The 16,058-nt window shown below is 49.9% G+C and overlaps 1 protein-coding gene and 1 long non-coding RNA gene across 3 annotated transcripts in view; one reads left to right on the top strand and one right to left on the bottom strand.

Moving 5' to 3' along the window:
* Positions 1-16,058, top strand: part of LOC310668653 — a 169,316-nt gene that overhangs the window by 25,985 nt on the left and 127,273 nt on the right. The gene's annotated exons all lie outside the window — the stretch shown is intronic.
* Positions 1-16,058, bottom strand: part of CELF5 (CUGBP Elav-like family member 5) — a 72,522-nt gene that overhangs the window by 6,892 nt on the left and 49,572 nt on the right. For both annotated transcript variants that reach the window (XM_083421702.1, XM_083421703.1), the window contains exons 4-7: positions 5,130-5,258; positions 3,752-3,831; positions 2,468-2,614; positions 1,392-1,533 (exon numbers count right to left, since the gene is read on the bottom strand). In XM_083421702.1, coding sequence (XP_083277828.1) covers positions 1,392-1,533; positions 2,468-2,614; positions 3,752-3,831; positions 5,130-5,258 — 498 coding nt within the window. The remainder of the gene's footprint in view (positions 1-1,391; positions 1,534-2,467; positions 2,615-3,751; positions 3,832-5,129; positions 5,259-16,058) is intronic.

The raw sequence follows: 16,058 nt of genomic DNA, 5'->3' as shown, positions 1-16,058 counted from the left end.
TCTTTTTCTTTTTATTCTTCTTTTTTATTTTTGTAATATGTTGAAATGTCAATAAATATCTTATAAAAAAAAATCTTTAGATAGATCTTAGGGCCAGGAAGAGGGTTCACAAGAATATGGTATATACTGCCATCCTTCCAGGAGATGGTAAATACCACTCATCCTTTCTTCCTTTATTGCTTGTTTATGACCTCCGGGTTTGCTAAATGCATTCCTCCTTTTTAGTCCTGTTTTAATTACCCCAGAAGTATGCATGCTTAAATTAGCTTTTCGTAGTTTGACTTTGTCCCCACATGGGTTTTTTTTAAATGCTTGGAGGAAATCTGATTGGCTCTCCTGTACACTGTGTAAAAAGTTCTTTTGTGAATAAAACGACCTGGGCCGGAGCGTGGACAGGAATTATTATTATACGCACTCCTCCCAGAGTCTTGCTGGTTCAAGCCTCTGTGTGTATTTTATTATCAGAGTCCAATCCTTCCTTTACTTTGGGAAGGCCTCAAATATTAAAGTTTGTTGGATCAGTGCTGGTCATATAGTGGAGAAGTACAAACCTACTAGATTTGGCTTGCATCTCTCATTAGGCCAGCCCTGTCATTAGGCAGCTGGGGCCGAGGGAGGGGAGCGTACTGTAATAGAATTTTAAGGTCATATACGTATAATAAATGTTCATAAATGCACCAATGTCTGGAGCAGCACTGGAAGACCTTCTTGAAACTATTTTGACTCCCTGAAACCATTTTGACTCCCAAGCTGACCAAATGTTTTCTCTGCAAGGAGGGAGGGGGTGAAAGAACCTACCCATTGTCACAGGAATTAAGTAATCACTATTTCAAAAGGAATGGCCAGACTACCAGGAAAGGCAATCAGATTATTAGAAAACCTGCCAGCCAGGAAAAACAACAACACACTCAAATTTCTGTTGTAGACCACCTTTTCTGTGATGTGGATATGATGTTTCTGGGGGGTGGTCTTGGGCCACACCCCTTCTGTGATGTATGTATGATGAATGGAGGGGTGGTCTTGAGCTCCAGGGCAGGGGATTTAAAATGTCTATATAAGGGGGGGCACACCTTTGTTTGGGGCCCTCCTCCTTTCCTGCGTTTGAGGGGAGCACCCTGTTGCAACAGATCAATAAAGATCAAGCTTACGAGCTGCTTTGCTTCTCAATATTCTCTGGTTGGCCTCTGTTATTTTCTCCTACCAATAGGGAACCCAGGTAAGGACTCTATATGGATACCCCATCAGGGAAGAAGGGCAGATTTTGTTTACAACAGTACAAAGGCAAAAATCACGTTGGCTGCTCTGTCCCCTTTTCCCTCTGGCTTGCCCAGGAGGCAGGGTGGCCCCCAGGCTGGGAAAACTTCCCCACCCCTGATACCAAGGATACGCACCTGAGGTTTGTGCAACAGGAGTGGCTGGCAAGCCATTTAGGCTGACGGTGCCGATTTGCTGGATGTGGCAGGGGGAGAAAGTGATGCTTGGGCTGACGAAGCTTCCATGAGATGCCGAGAGGACAGTCTGCTGCTGCATTAGCTGAGAAAAGAAAAGAAAAATGTAGGCAAGTCTCCAGTGATGCAGAGGTTGCTTTGTGTGTTAGTGAAGTCGTGCCTATTGGGAAACACCATTGAAAAAGCCTGCAAACACACTCTAAATCTAAACCAGGCTAAGCCAGGCAGGGGGCCAATCCACTGTCCCTCAGACCTTGTGGAGGGCCAGACTATATATATATATATATATGAACGAATTCCTATGCCCCACAAATAACCCAGAGATGCATTTGAAATAAAAGGACACATTCTACTTATGTAAAAACACGCTGATTCCCGGACCATCCACGGGCCGGATTGAGAAGGCGATTGGGCCTGATCCGACCCCCGGGCCTTAGTTTGCCTACCCGTCCACCCTTTCTCAACCTGTGAGTCCCCAGATGTTGTTGAACTACAACTCCCCCCTAGCTAGCAAGGCCAGAGCTCAGGGATGATGGGAATTGTAGTCCAACAACATCTGGGGACCCACAGGTTGAGAACCGTTGTCTTAGACCATAAAGGTAAAGGGTAAAGGGACTCCTGACCATTAGGTCCAGTCGTGACCGACTCGGGGGTTGCGGCGCTCATCTCGCTTTACTGGCCGAGGGAGCCGGCGTACAGCTTCCGGGTCATGTGGCCAGCATGACTAAGCCACTTCTGGCGAACCAGAGCAGCGCACGGAAACGCCGTTTACCTTCCCGCCGGAGCGGTACCTATTTATCTACTTGCACATGACGTGCTTTCGAACTGCTAGGTTGGCATAACATGCTGCAAATTTTATATCCCAATTCCACAATCCTTCCCATGTTGCTCTTCTTCCGTTCTTACAGCCATGTCGTGACGGGTGCCCTGCTGAACGCAGGCACACAGAAACATGCACCCCGGATTCACACACCCCCCCAGCCCTCCCTCTGCTGCCTCGCGTCCAGGCAGATACTCACGGCCTGAGCATATGTGCTGTACGGGGTGAAGGGCAGCGCAAAGGAAGGCGTGAGGATCCCCAGTTGTCCCACCATCTGCTGCATGCGCCGGAGGGTCCTTTCTTTGTCTGTGTCGGCAAATTTCACCACAAGGCTGGAGGAAGCGCCCTAGTTTGCAGGAGGAAAGGCACAGGCGTCAGACAGGCGTCATGACTCTAGCATTACGGGGGTTGGACTAGATGACCCCGGGGTACCCTCTAACTCTGAAGTTCTATGGTTCCAACACTGGCCTGAGATCGGCTGCGGGGAGCCTCCTGCTGCCTGCCACTCCTCTCTAGCACAGCGGCAGCCAAGGAGGACTGGGCGCGACTCCCTGCAGAGCTGCTGCCAGTCCGTGCAGACAACAGCAGCCAGGGAGGACCAGCAATTTAACACTGCACAGGGCAGTTCGGATTTAAATCAGCCCTTTATTCCAAATCATGCAGACTGGAGTCTTGTTTTCGGTAGCCAATCTGGTTAGAGCTGCCCGGAACCCTACAAAGCCCCACGGACAGTCATTAACAGTTCCTTTCCCACTCACCCCCAAAAAACTCCCAACCCTCCTTGTTAAAAGCTGCCTGGAAAGAGAGAGATGTCAAGAAATTGAGGGCAGCCAAAGAAGAAAGAGAGAGAATAAAAATCTGATCAGAGCAGCATCTGAGAGCCTCTCCAGAAATGAATGTGAATGTTTACTTAATCCCACCTTCCCTCCCAGGAACTCAAGGTGAGCTACACAGTTCCTCCCTGCCTTATTTTATCCTTACAATAACCCTGAGAGGTAGGTTCGGGTTGTGAGAGGCTGCGACTGGTCATTCCTATGAGCTGCGTGGGGATTCGAATTCGGCTCCAACACTGCTACAACCACAAAATGTGGCCACATAATCCAAAACCCATAACGGTTCGGAAGGCAGAATTTAGTGGATGAATTGGTTCGATTAAATAACTTTAAAAAAAAAAAAAATGCTGTCGGTTAATTAGGCAACTTGGGAAAAAGTTTATTTTTAAGCACAATAACTGTAGGTGGCAGCCATCATCTTTAAAAAGGCATTTCGGAACCACCACCCACCCTGAGCAAGACAGGAGCTCTAAGATGGACTCTATAGCCTCCCACACGGATCCGCCATATTGTGACTCGTTTTCCCATCGGCTGTTCCCCTCTGGAGGATTTCGACTCGCCTTGGGCAAATGGCTGGTTGCAACGCCGGCTCACACCCCAAAGGAACCCAACCACCCACCCACCCCGAATTCTGACGGTACCTTACTCACAGGCATAGTTTGGCTGCCATGAAGGGCGTGGATCGCTGCCTGAGCCTCCGTGTGAGAGGAGAATTTAACAAAGGCACAGCCTGGAGGGCGTCAGAGGAGACAGAGAGAGACAGAAGAGGAGGACAGAAAGGAAAGCTGCAAGTCAGAACAGAGCTGGAGGAAAGTATAGTTTATGGAACATTGCCTGTTCAAATGGGAGGGAAGAATCCAATGGGCCCCTCTTTGTGCAAAATTCCCATGGCCCCCCGCCCTACTTAATTTCCCATGGACCCCTCTTTGTGCAAAATTCCCATGGCCCCCCACCCTACTTAATTTCCCATGGACCCCTCTTTGTGCAAAATCCCCATGGCTCCCCACCCTACTTAATTTCCCATGGACCCCTCTTTGTGCAAAATTCCCATGGCCCCCCGCCCTACTTAATTTCCCATGGACCCCTCTTTGTGCAAAATTCCCATGGCTCCCCACCCTACTTAATTTCCCATGGACCCCTCTTTGTGCAAAATTCCCATGGCCCCCCGCCCTACTTAATTTCCCATGGACCCCTCTTTGTGCAAAATTCCCATGGCCCCCCGCCCTACTTAATTTCCCATGGCCTCCATTCATGCCAGGAGCAACTCCACACTACAAGCAAGCATATGGCATGACTTTTGAGCCATAGGCGACCTTCCAGCCACACAAAGCTTATAAGTTTTTACACAGAGAGATAGAGATAGAGAGAGAGAGTCAAGGAAGAGGCATTATCACAGTTCAAATACAAGGTGTGGTTTTGAGGGCCAGGCAGAGAGCCCTGGGGGCCACATTGGGTTCTCAGGCCTGAGGTTCCCAACTCTTTTCACACACCATAATAACATGCAACCCTCCACAGCATATCAAGAGGGTGTTTCCCCCCTCTTTTACATTAGCCGATAGCCTTGCTGAAGGTATTAGAGCACTGCCACCAATTATTTATTACAATGACTTTCCAAAACTCTCCAATCAAACCTGGCAAGGCATAAACGCAAAAGCAAGAGGCTAGTCCTCTTGGTAAATGCCTTTTTGCTATTGTTGCCCCCCCCCCCGCCACCCCCTGTGAGAGATGCTGTGAGGCACCCGAGTGCAAAGAATGTAATAATAATAATAATTAATATTAATAATAATGCAGCCTGAGGACAGCCAATTCCCAGAGTTCTTTGTGGAGTGCTTTGGGAGTGAAACCAGTTTCAAAACGGATTGAATTTGCAAACAATTATTCCCTTCGAGAAGAGGTCAAGTCTGTTCTTGAAGGGACAGCTCAGCTAGTAGAGCACAAGACTCTTAATCTCAGTGTGGTGGGTTCGAAACCCACGTTGGGCAAAAGATTCGTTCCCCATCCTAGATGGATGGAGGACCAGAGACTGACCTTTGCTGTTGCCGTCGGGCCCTCTGAGCACCGTGCACTCGTCAATGACCCCGAAAGGTTCAAAGAGGCGCAGTATGTCTTCTTCCGATTGCTGCTTGTTCAACATGCCCACAAAGAGCTTTCTGTCCCCTAGAGGGGGGGAAGAAAACAAAACCACAGAACCATAAACTTTCTGTGGGTCTCTCAGGATGGAGGGGGGAAAGATGGGGCAATCTGTAGGAGTGCAAATATCCAGAGTGTGGGGTCAGGTGGGATTACTATGAGGAATTATAAAATATGCATCAAGCCATTGTGTCCACGATGAATGCATTGTCTTGACTGGGTTTGATACATTGACAATAATTTCTGATCAAATCCCACAACCCTCTGCATCTCTGGCCATTTCCTCTACTGCCCATTTCTCTCTCTTCACAAGTCATGTACACAGCCCAGTTGCTTAGACAGGCAGGCGTCCTGGGTCATCAAAGATAGTGGGCAAGTTTCTTTGCTGTAGCTTTTCTGATATGTTAATCCTAGGATGTTAATCTTAGGGCCAGGAAACAGATCTCACCTGAAGGTGATAATGATTGCTGTCCTCCTGGCCATCCTTCTTATCATATGTAAAAAGGTAAAGGTACCCCTGCCCGTACGGGCCAGTCTTGACAGACTCTAGGGTTGTGCGCCCATCTCACTCAAAGAGGCCAAGGGCCAGCGCTGTCCGAAGACACTTCCGGGTCACGTGGCCAGCGTGACAAGCTGCATCTGGCGAGCCAGAGCCGCACACGGAAACGCCGTTTACCTTCCCGCTAGTAAGCGGTCCCTATTTATCTACTTGCACCCGAGAGTGCTTTCAAACTGCTAGGCTGGCAGGCGCTGGGACCGAACAGCGGGAGCGCACCCCGCCGTGGGGATTCGAACCGCCGACCTTTCAATCGGCAAGCCCTAGACTCTGAGGCTTTAACCCACAGCGCCACCCGCGTCCCATATTGATTGTTTATCACCTCCCAGGGTTGCCAAATGTCCTCCTTTGTAGTTCTGCTCTTTGTTTACCCCAGAAATAGGTGTGCTTGATTAGTTTTGGTAGTTTAACTTTGACCCCACGTGAGGTTTGTTGAAATGCTCAGAAGAAATCTGATTGGTTCTTACGAACACTCTGCAAAAAGCTCTTTTGTGAATAAAACGACTTGGGCCAGGGGCTAGAGGCAGAGATTATTATACGCACCCTTCCCAGAGTCTTGCTGGTTCAAGCCTCTCTGTGTATTCTTATTAATCAGAGTTCAATCCTTCCTTTACTTTGGGAACGCCTCAGCAATCCACTACCCTAAGGAACCCCAAAGATACTAGTTTTGCAAAGGTGCCGTCTATTATCTTTATCTCAGGGACTTGGGTTCAAGTTCTCTATATTCTGAAGGGGGGTAGGGATGTGATAGAGATTCCTAGTCCCCTGTATAGAACGACAGTTTCCAAGGTGGAAAGGAAGGGCACAACAATCATGGACATTTAGCAGCATTTAATGATGAGATTTTGCAGCAGCTATGAAGCCACACAATGTGTGCGCCTGTTTTTAAAATTGCGGGTGTTTCTGGTGCTTATTGATTTGAAGGTATGTTTCAAAGGGCTTGGCACGAAAGCATTGTGATATCTCAGAAACCAGAGGGATGGCTTCAGTGCCCCTTCCTTAGGGTTGCCATATGTTCATTCAGAGATAGAATATGGCAGTCTGAAATTGTCCAGTTAGCAATCGTTGTAATGTCTTGGAAAATCCAGACGTGTTGGCAAATGTCCTAGACAATGTTTGTGTCCGGTTTTCCACTTTTTGAAATATGGCAATCCTACCCTTCCTACATAGGGGACACGGGTGGCGCTGTGGTCTAAACCACAGAGCCTAGGGCTTGCCGATCAGAAGGTCGGCGGTTCGAATCCCCGCAATGACGGGGTGAGCTCCCATTGCTCAGTCCCTGCTCCTGCCAACCTAGCAGTTCGAAAGCACGTCAAAGTGCATGTAGATAAATAGGTACCGCTCCGGCGGGAAGGTAAACGGCGTTTCCGTGCGCTGCTCTGGTTCGCCAGAAGCGGCTTAGTCATGCTGGCCACATGACCCGGAAGCTGTACGCCGGCTCCCTCGGCCAATAAAGTGAGATGAGAGCCACAACCCCAGAGTCGGCCACGACTGGACCTAATGGTCAGGGGTCCCTTTACCTATACCCTTCCTATAAGTACCAGAAACAGATGTAAAAAGGTAAACCTCTGGACGTTTAAGTGCAGTCAAAGGTGACTATTCTCGCTTTCAGGCCGAGGGAGCCGGCGTTTGTCCACACACAGCTTTCTGGGTCATGTGGCCAGCATGGCTAAAACGCTTCTGCTGCAACGGGACACCGTGACGGAAACCAGAGCGCATGGGAACGCCGTTTACCTTCCCGGTGGAGCAGTACCTATTTATCTACTTGCACTTTTGGCGTGCTTTCGAACTGCTAGGTTGGCAGGAGCAGGGACTGAGCAATGGGAGCTCACCCTGTCGCAGGGATTCGAACTGCAAACCTTCCGATCGGCAAGTCCTAGGCTCTGTGGTTTAGACCACAGCGCCACCCACGTTCCACCAGAAGAATACATCATGCAGCATAGTAAATGTTGATGAGAAATTATGCAAAGTAAGAGAAGTCCTATACAGTGGTACTTCGGGTTAAGAACTTAATTCGTTCTGGAGGTCTTTTCTTAACCTGAAACTGTTCTTAACCTGAAGCACCACTTTAGCTAATGGGGCCTCCTGCTGCCGCCGCACGATTTCTGCTCTCATCCTGAAGCAAAGTTCTTAACCCGAGGTACTATTTCTGGGTTAGAGGAGTCTGTAACCTGAAGCGTCTGTAACCTGAAGCTTCTGTAACCCGAGGTACCACTGTATATGGGTACATCTTCCATAATTCATTATAGGTCAACAAACCCACAGCTTTTCTTATGGGAGAAAGTGGGTTAAGGAATGGCAGATGAAGCTGATGGACTACATGGAAATGGCGGAAATGACCGGCAGAATCCGAGACCAGGGAGAAGAGTCGATGGAAGAAGATTGGAAAAAAATTAAAGTATATTTACAGAAATACTGCAAAATTAATGAATGTTAGAAATATATTGGAATGAAGTTATATGGTTTTAGCAGAAGGGTTATTAAGAATTATATGAATATTAAGTGTTAATGTGTTAAATTGGAAAAGTTAAATTGTGTTAGGATAAAATATAGAACAAAAATTGAAGAGGAGGGAAAGGATTTGTTGAACCAGATAATTTGAACTAGAATACAAAAAAGGGAGGTGTGAGGAAGCCGAGGAAATAAGCTAATGAAAGAGTTGGATATAAAATCTGGATGTGTGGTCCCCCCCCCCAAGTTGTAATGTTGTATTGTTTTTTCTCTTTTTTATTGTTGATGTATTGTTTGTTGAGTTTATGTATTGTTTTTCTCCATTGTTTTTCTTTTTATAATCATAAAATATCTAACAAAATTTTATTTAAAAAAGGAAAGTGGGTTATCTTGCACTGAATATGCCAATGGCTGCACTTGAAAGCTTTGCAAGAACTGAGCTGCCTGATTAAACCGCAGCTCCTGGCAGGGACTTTTCTTCAGAGGGAGAGTGTCTTTGCGTTCCTTCTGGGCTGCTGTTTCTGGGCTTCAGAAGATGCTGCAACCAGTTAACAGCAGGGCGGATTTAGGTAACGTGTTTTGGGGGCATATTTCTGGGGATGACAGCTCCACAGGGTATATATTGCATCCTTTAAACCCATAAGAGGAGTCATCTTGGCAAACGGGTAAAAAAATGTGACATTCCCCCAGTGGGGTGCCGCACAGATGCCCACGGGGGGCGTTGACAAAGGAAAGGGATGTGTTGAGGAACCATGCAAGGAATGCCTTATTGCAAGCGACAGGATCAGAGGGTCTGCCTTGGAAGGGGAGCGGATTGGAGGCGACATGTGTCAAGAGGATCTGCAAAGGGGGCAGGATCCGTTGGAGGGCGCAGTGACCTGGAAAGAGATCGCTTCTGTTTTGATTTTCGGAGATGGGCTGTGAGGCACGGGGTTTCCCGTCCCCAAGCTGCAGGCTGAGAGGTCCATCGCAGGCTGGGCACCTGCCCTGCATGCAGAAGGTCCCAGCAGTGGCGTAGCGTGGGTTGTCAGCACCCGGGGCAAGGCAAGTAATTTGCGCCCCCTAACCCGTGGATTGGGACGCGGGTGGCGCTGTGGGTTAAAGCCTCAGCGCCTAGGGCTTGCCGATCGAAAGGTTGGCGGTTCGAATCCCCCGGCGGGGTGCGCTCCCGCTGTTCAGTCCCAGCGCCTGCCAACCTAGCAGTTCGAAAGCACTCCTGGGTGCAAGTAGATAAATAGGGACCGCTTACTAGCGGGAAGGTAAACGGCGTTTCCGTGTGCGGCTCTGGCTTGCCAGAGCAGCGATGTCACGCTGGCCACGTGACCCGGAAGTGTCTCCGGACAGCGCTGGCCCCCGGCCTCTTTGAGTGAGATGGGCGCACAACCCTAGAGTCTGTCAAGACTGGCCCGTACGGGCAGGGGTACCTTTACCTTTAACCCGTGGATTTGCGCCCCCTAACCCTAACCCCCAGATGTTGCGCCCAGTGCGGCCGGCCCCCCCTGTCCCCTCCACGCTACGCCACTGGGTCCCAGGTTCACTCCCCAGCAGTTTCCCCAGGTAGGGATGGAAAATCTGCCTTGCCTAAAAGGCTGGACAGCTGCCGCCGCCAAGCAGGGTAGACAAGAATCAGCTGGGCGGACCATTCATCCGACTAAGAATATTGCTATTTTAACTTGGGGAGGGGGGCCACAACAACAACAACAAATACGCGGGTGGAGCTGTGGGTTAAACCACAGAGCCTAGGGCTTGCCGAGCAGAAGGTCGGCGGTTTGAATCCCCGCAACGGGGTGAGCTCCGCTTGCTCCGTCCCAGCTCCTGCACGTCAAAGTGCAAGTAGATAACTAGGTACCGCTCCGGCGGGAAGGTAAACGGCGTTTCCGTGCGCTGCTCTGGTTCACCAGAAGCAGCTTAGTCCTGTTGGCCACATGACCCAGAAGCTGTACGCCGGCTCCCTCGGCCAGTAAAGCGAGATGAGCGCCGCAACTTCAGAGTCGGCCACGACTGGACCTAATGGTCAGGGGTCCCTTTACCTTTACCTTTACCTTGGGTTACAGATGCTTCAGGTTACAGACTCCGCTCACCCATAAATAGTACCTCAGGTTAAGAACTTTGCTTCTGGTTGAGAACAGAAATCGTGCAGCGGTGGCCCCATTTGCTAAAGTGGTACCTCGGGTTAAGAACAGTTTCAGGTTAAGAACGGACCTCCGGGACGAATTAAGTACGTAACCAGAGGTACCACTGTATTGTTGTTATTTCTTTCTTATTAGTAATTTTATTCCTTTAGCTTTTTTTGAAAACTGCAATCAAGCAGCGTATAAATTTTATGAAATGCTTTTCAGGGGCCAAAAAACCCCCACAAAAATGCAGCAGATCTAAATTCTGCGCAGACTATGCACAGAGCACTCTATCTCCATGCATTCCAGAACAAAACGTTGTGCGTGCGTGCGGGCCTTAGAAAAATACAACTAGACTCGCATTTTCAGCATTTAATTATCTCAGTTTCTATTTTTGGTTTATGTAGCCTTTTGCACCTCACTGGAGCTCAGTGTTTTTGAGAAGCAAAGGCCTGCCGCTGAGAGCACAATCCCATTCTTCAGATTTTTTTAAAAAAGGAATGGATCAACAGGTAGGGACTCCGGAGAGGGCCTTCTGGGGGTGGGGTGGGGGGTGCTCCCAGGCAACTCCCTCCCTAGAGAAGTTAGACAGTCAGCCTCCTTGCTCTCCTGCCGGCAAGGAAGAAGAATCTTGTTCCAACAGACTTTGTGGAACCGACTGCTTTCCACAAAAGGTCTGGAGCAGTGCTGCTTTTATTGTAATCGTTTGCATAGTTTGAACAGATTTTTAGGTACAGGCAATGACTGTTTTCCATTGGGGGGCGTCCATTCATTCCTGACCCCCACCTTGCATCAGTAGTGATTATGGGAATCTCCTGTGTCTGTGGCATTTATTGGCTTTTCAGTGACCAAGGCAGCCTGGGCCCGATTAGTGGACCCTGATACGGAAGGGGGGGGGGCATGTCTTCTTCACCTCCTTCTTCGCTACAATATATCCATTTATTTCCAATTGTCAATGACAAAAGGGACTAAAATCTATAAAATTCATAGAAAATCAGCGTGCCAATTTGCTCAATTTCTCTAGGACTCCATGACACCTCCCCTGTCCTCCATAATCCCTCAAGCAAGGTGTCAAGACCCTAATCTTGTCAAATCACTCTGCCAAGCCTTTCCTCTGGGCAATGCCAGGTGGCAGACTATGCATACATGGACCATTGTCTTCTCATCACCAGTACTCAGGATGTGCTTATCTGCGCATATCTCCAGCTCTGCATATTCCCCCCTCCCTCCTCCATATGTTAATCCTGTGTAACCCAACCTCTTCTTAATATATTCATGATGTAATCTGTGTAACCCAACCTCTTCTTAATGTATTCATGATGTAACTGGGATGTATTTTGCACTGTATTCTGGGACATGGAGGGAAGTTTCAAAAGTTCATGTCACCCATTTCTCGCTGTTCAATCTCGCCTTGAACCTGTTGTGCAATAAACTTGGATCTTCTGCAGCTTGCTCCTGTCTCTGGCTGAGCTCATTTTCCTCCGCAGGGACCCGCGGACTTAGTCCGACGAGCTGGGTGGCAGAGCAGCCTCGCACCCAGATTTTGCCGTAACAACCCCAACAGCGGATCATGCATAAGCCCGCTACACTATGGTTACCAGATTTTTTTCAATGAATCTGGGGACCCTTTGGATTCCCGCAGCCCAAAGCTGAGTAGCAACAGGGAGTGAGTAGAGGGGATGGTGAGGCAAACGACCCTGGGCCCATGCACACATGCATATTGTATAAAGGCGCAAAGTCCTTCTTTCGCACCCTGTGAAACATAAATGCACAGAGTTTTTTAAAAAACTGGGCAATGGCTGCCCATCTGCGGCTCCCGAGCCTCCCCCCCCCCCAGTGGCGAAGCGTGGGTTGTCAGCACCCGGGGCAAGGCAAGTAATTTGTGCCACCTAACCCGTAGATTTGCGCCCCCTAACCTGTGGATTTGCACCCCCTAACCCCCAGATGTTGCGCCCGGTGCAGCCGGTCCCCCCTGCACCCCCCACGCTACGCCACTGCTCCTCTCATCTGTCAAAACAAAGGGGGAAGGAGATCGGGGGAGGCTTGGGAGTCATAGGCGGGCGGTGCGCTGTTGCCCAGTTTTTTAAAAACTCTGCGCATTTATGTTTCACAGGGTGCAAAAGAAGAGCTTTGCACCTTGCCCAGCAGAGAAACTGCGCACGTTGCGCCCCTCCTGGGCAACAGCCGCCCACCCACAACTCCCAAACCTCCTGAATCAGTCAAAACAAAGGGGGAAGGGGACAGGAGATCTGTACCACCGGACGTCCCCGGTTCCCCTTCAGCAGTGCCGACAGCCACGTTTCCCGGGGACAGATTTGCAAATCTGGGGACATTCCGGGGACGGAATTTGTCCAGGGACAGATTTGCAAATCCGGGGGCTGTCCCCGGAAACTAGGGACGTCTGGTAACCCTACCCCTGTCATACCCCCTTTTCTGGCCACTTCTGGGTTGCGGCGATGCGTACAAGCACACATCAGTTGGATGTATGTACATTGGTTGTTGTCTGTATATACCAGGGGTCTGCAACCTTTAAGACAAAAAGAGCCACTTGGACCCGTTTCCGAAGAAAAAAAAACTGGGAGCCGCAAAACTCGTCATTATAAAAATAACGTTTTTGTCACTTTTTTATTATTTCTTTGTTTGACCCCTCAGAATTACTCCTCCTCATAGAAATAAACGTTAAATTAACAAGTTACCTTTTTTGTGTGTGTGTGTTCTTCACTCCCCTTCAAAACAGTGACCAGCGTACATGCCCCCTTTCAATGCAGTGACCAGCGTACATGCCCCTTACAATGTAGCGGGCGGGCGGGAAGGTGACGTCAGGACGGTGCGTGACTAACGCACGCACCGCCCCCATGCGACGTCACAGCCAGTACAGCGCCCGCCACAGTGGGGAGTGTCGGGGCGCACAATGCGCCTCCTCCCCTCGCTAGTATCCGCCCCGGAGCCGCGGCAAAGGTGTAAAAGAGCCACATGCAGCTCTGGAGCCGCAGGTTGCAGACCCCTGGTATATACGGTCTTAACTCTATCAATGTTTAATTTTCTAAAATGATTGTGGGCCCCCCGTCCATGTTTTTAACTGTACTTTTAAAAAATAGAATCTGTAAGCTGCTTTGAGTCCGTAGGTGCCAGTTCCCTGGGCCCTGGGTGCACCCACAAAATCCCCCACAAAGGGGCCAGGCACCCACAGATTTCACTGCACGGCGCATGGCACTCAGAGCCCCGGGCACCCACAGTCGCGGAGCCAAGCTAGCACTCCTGCTTAAGTCCTTGCCGGGGGGCGGGGAAAGGTGGGGTATAAATATAACAGCAATAACTGGGGATAACCTGCTGCACATCTCCCTCTCGCTTGCTACGCCAGTGGGAGCAGGAGAGGGGGGGGAAGGAGGCCCCTCCCCGATGAGTAAGCCACCAGAAGCACACAAACCCTCGCTCTGGGATCTCGCTTTCTGCATGTGATGCAGGCAGCCCCGAGCGGAAGCCCTGCCTGAACCGATTAGTCTCGCCAAGCTGGGCAGCCACACTGCTTGCGACAAGCGCCGTCGTGGCAAGCCACATGCCCACATGAACACGGTTGCAGTGTGGGAAGGAGAAGGGGGAATGGATGTGTATAGGGTCTGCTGCTGTCCCCTCCTAACCTCACCCCCCCTCCACCCCTCCAGCCTGCTCCTTTATTCATTCATCTCTAGCAAAGCGCCTGCAATTATGATTGGCAATGTGTGGGTCCGATATGTACCGTATTTTTTGCTCTATAAGACTCACTTTTTCCCTCCTAAAAAGTAAGGGGAAATGTGTGTGCGTCTTATGGAGCGAATACAGGCTGCACAGCTATCCCAGAATCCAGAACAGCAAGAGGGATCGCTGCTTTCGCTGCGCAGCGATCCCTCTTGCTGTTCTGGCTTCTGAGATTCAGAATATTTTTTTCTTGTTTTCCTCCTCCAAAAACTAGGTGCGTCTTGTCGTCTGGTGCGTCTTATAGAGCGGAAAATATGGTAATATTTGCATCAAGCGAAGATGTTGGGCAGCGCCAAGCAGCTTGCTGTTGCTTCGTCTTGCGGGGTTTACCGAGATGCACAGGGCAGAACTATCCCCCCACAGTGGCATAGCGTGGGGGGTGCAGGGGGGGCCGGCCGCACCGGGCGCAACATCTGGGGGGGGGGGCGCGCTCGCACTCGCAGCTCTCTGCCCCTACCTGGCTCACTCACTCTCTCTCACTGCAGTGCTGGCTGTGCGAATCCGATCCGAGCCGCCGGGTCGCCGCCCACTGTGGAGGGGAGGGTGCCAGGCGTGCGGTGCGGAGAGAGAGCGAGGGACTATCTGGGGGAGGGACAGTGCAGCGGGGGGGTGCGCAAATTACTTGCCTTGCCCCGGGTTAGGGGGCGCAAATTACTTGCCTTGCCCCGGGTGCTGACAACCCACGCTACGCCACTGATCCCCCCCCCCCCGGTGAATGAATGGTGTCTGGGGGAAAGCAGAGGGCTGCATTTTGGGGTTGATTGCTCCCAGTGCTGCTCTTAATCTCAGGGTCGTGGGTTTGAGCCCTACGTGGGGGGAAAGATTCCTGTATTGTAGGGGGTTGGACTAGATGCCCCTTGTGGTCCCTCCCAACTCTGCAATTGTATGATTCAGAGTCTCCTCCTAAGCCCTAGCTACATCACAGGGACGGATGATGTAATAATAAAATTTAAGGCCTTATCTCTATAATAAATGTTCATAAATGTACCAACCAAGCACGTACATAGATCAGCACAGGAAGACCGATCTGAAACCATTTTGACTCCCAAGCTGAGCAAATGTTTCTCTGCAAGGAGGGAGGAGGTGAAAAAACCTTCCTGGTTACAGGAATTGGGTAGTCACCATCTCAAAGGAATGGGCAGACTACCAGGAAAGGCAATCAGATAAGGCACTATCAGATAACCTGGCAGACAGGAAAAACAACAACGCACTCAAATTTCTGTTGTAGACCGCCTTTTCTGTGATGTAGGTACGATGTTTGTGGGAGGTGGTCTTGAGCTACACCCCTTCTGTGGTGTATGTATGGTGTATGGAGGGGTGGTCTTGAGCTCCAGGGCAGGGAATTTAAAATGTCTATATAAAGACGGGCACACCTTTGTTCTGGGTCCTCCTCCTTCTCCTGCGTGTGAGGGGAGCACCCTCTTGCAACAGATCAATAAAGATCAGGCTTACTAGCTGCTTTGCTTCTCAATATTCTCTGGTTGGCCTCTGTTATTTTCCTCTCCCAGTAGGGAACTCACGTAAGGACTCTATACGGGCTCTTGGATACCCCATAAGGGGAAAAGGGCAGATTTTGTTTACAACAATGAGAAATTCAATTCAGAAACAGAACTATCAAATTTGCACTTTCCACAAGAATATGCAGATTGAAATGCTGATTCCCGGGGCCGTCTGCGGGCTGGATTTAGAAGGCGATTGGGCCGGATCTGGCCTTAGTTTGCCTACCCACGTTCTGCTGCAACAGAATCTTTTGACTCCACATTCACCTGCCTGGTCAGCAAAGCTGTTGATCGAAAGAGCACCTCATTTGACACGCTCAAAGTCTGCCAAAGGGATGAAGGCGAGCAATATGATGTTCCCTTTATCCACAGGTGCTGCTTGTGGCAGTGAATATGGGATAGCTCAGCTGGCTCTAAATCTCAAGGTAGCGGGTTCGAGACCCAAGGTGGTCAAAAGATCCCTGCACCGCAG

Source organism: Podarcis tiliguerta (genome assembly GCF_965153285.1).
Source record: "Podarcis tiliguerta genome assembly, chromosome: 18".
Classification (NCBI taxonomy): Eukaryota; Metazoa; Chordata; class Lepidosauria; order Squamata; family Lacertidae; genus Podarcis; species Podarcis tiliguerta.
The sequence above is the reverse complement of the archived record's forward strand: the minus strand, read 5'-3'. Positions and strand labels throughout refer to the sequence as shown.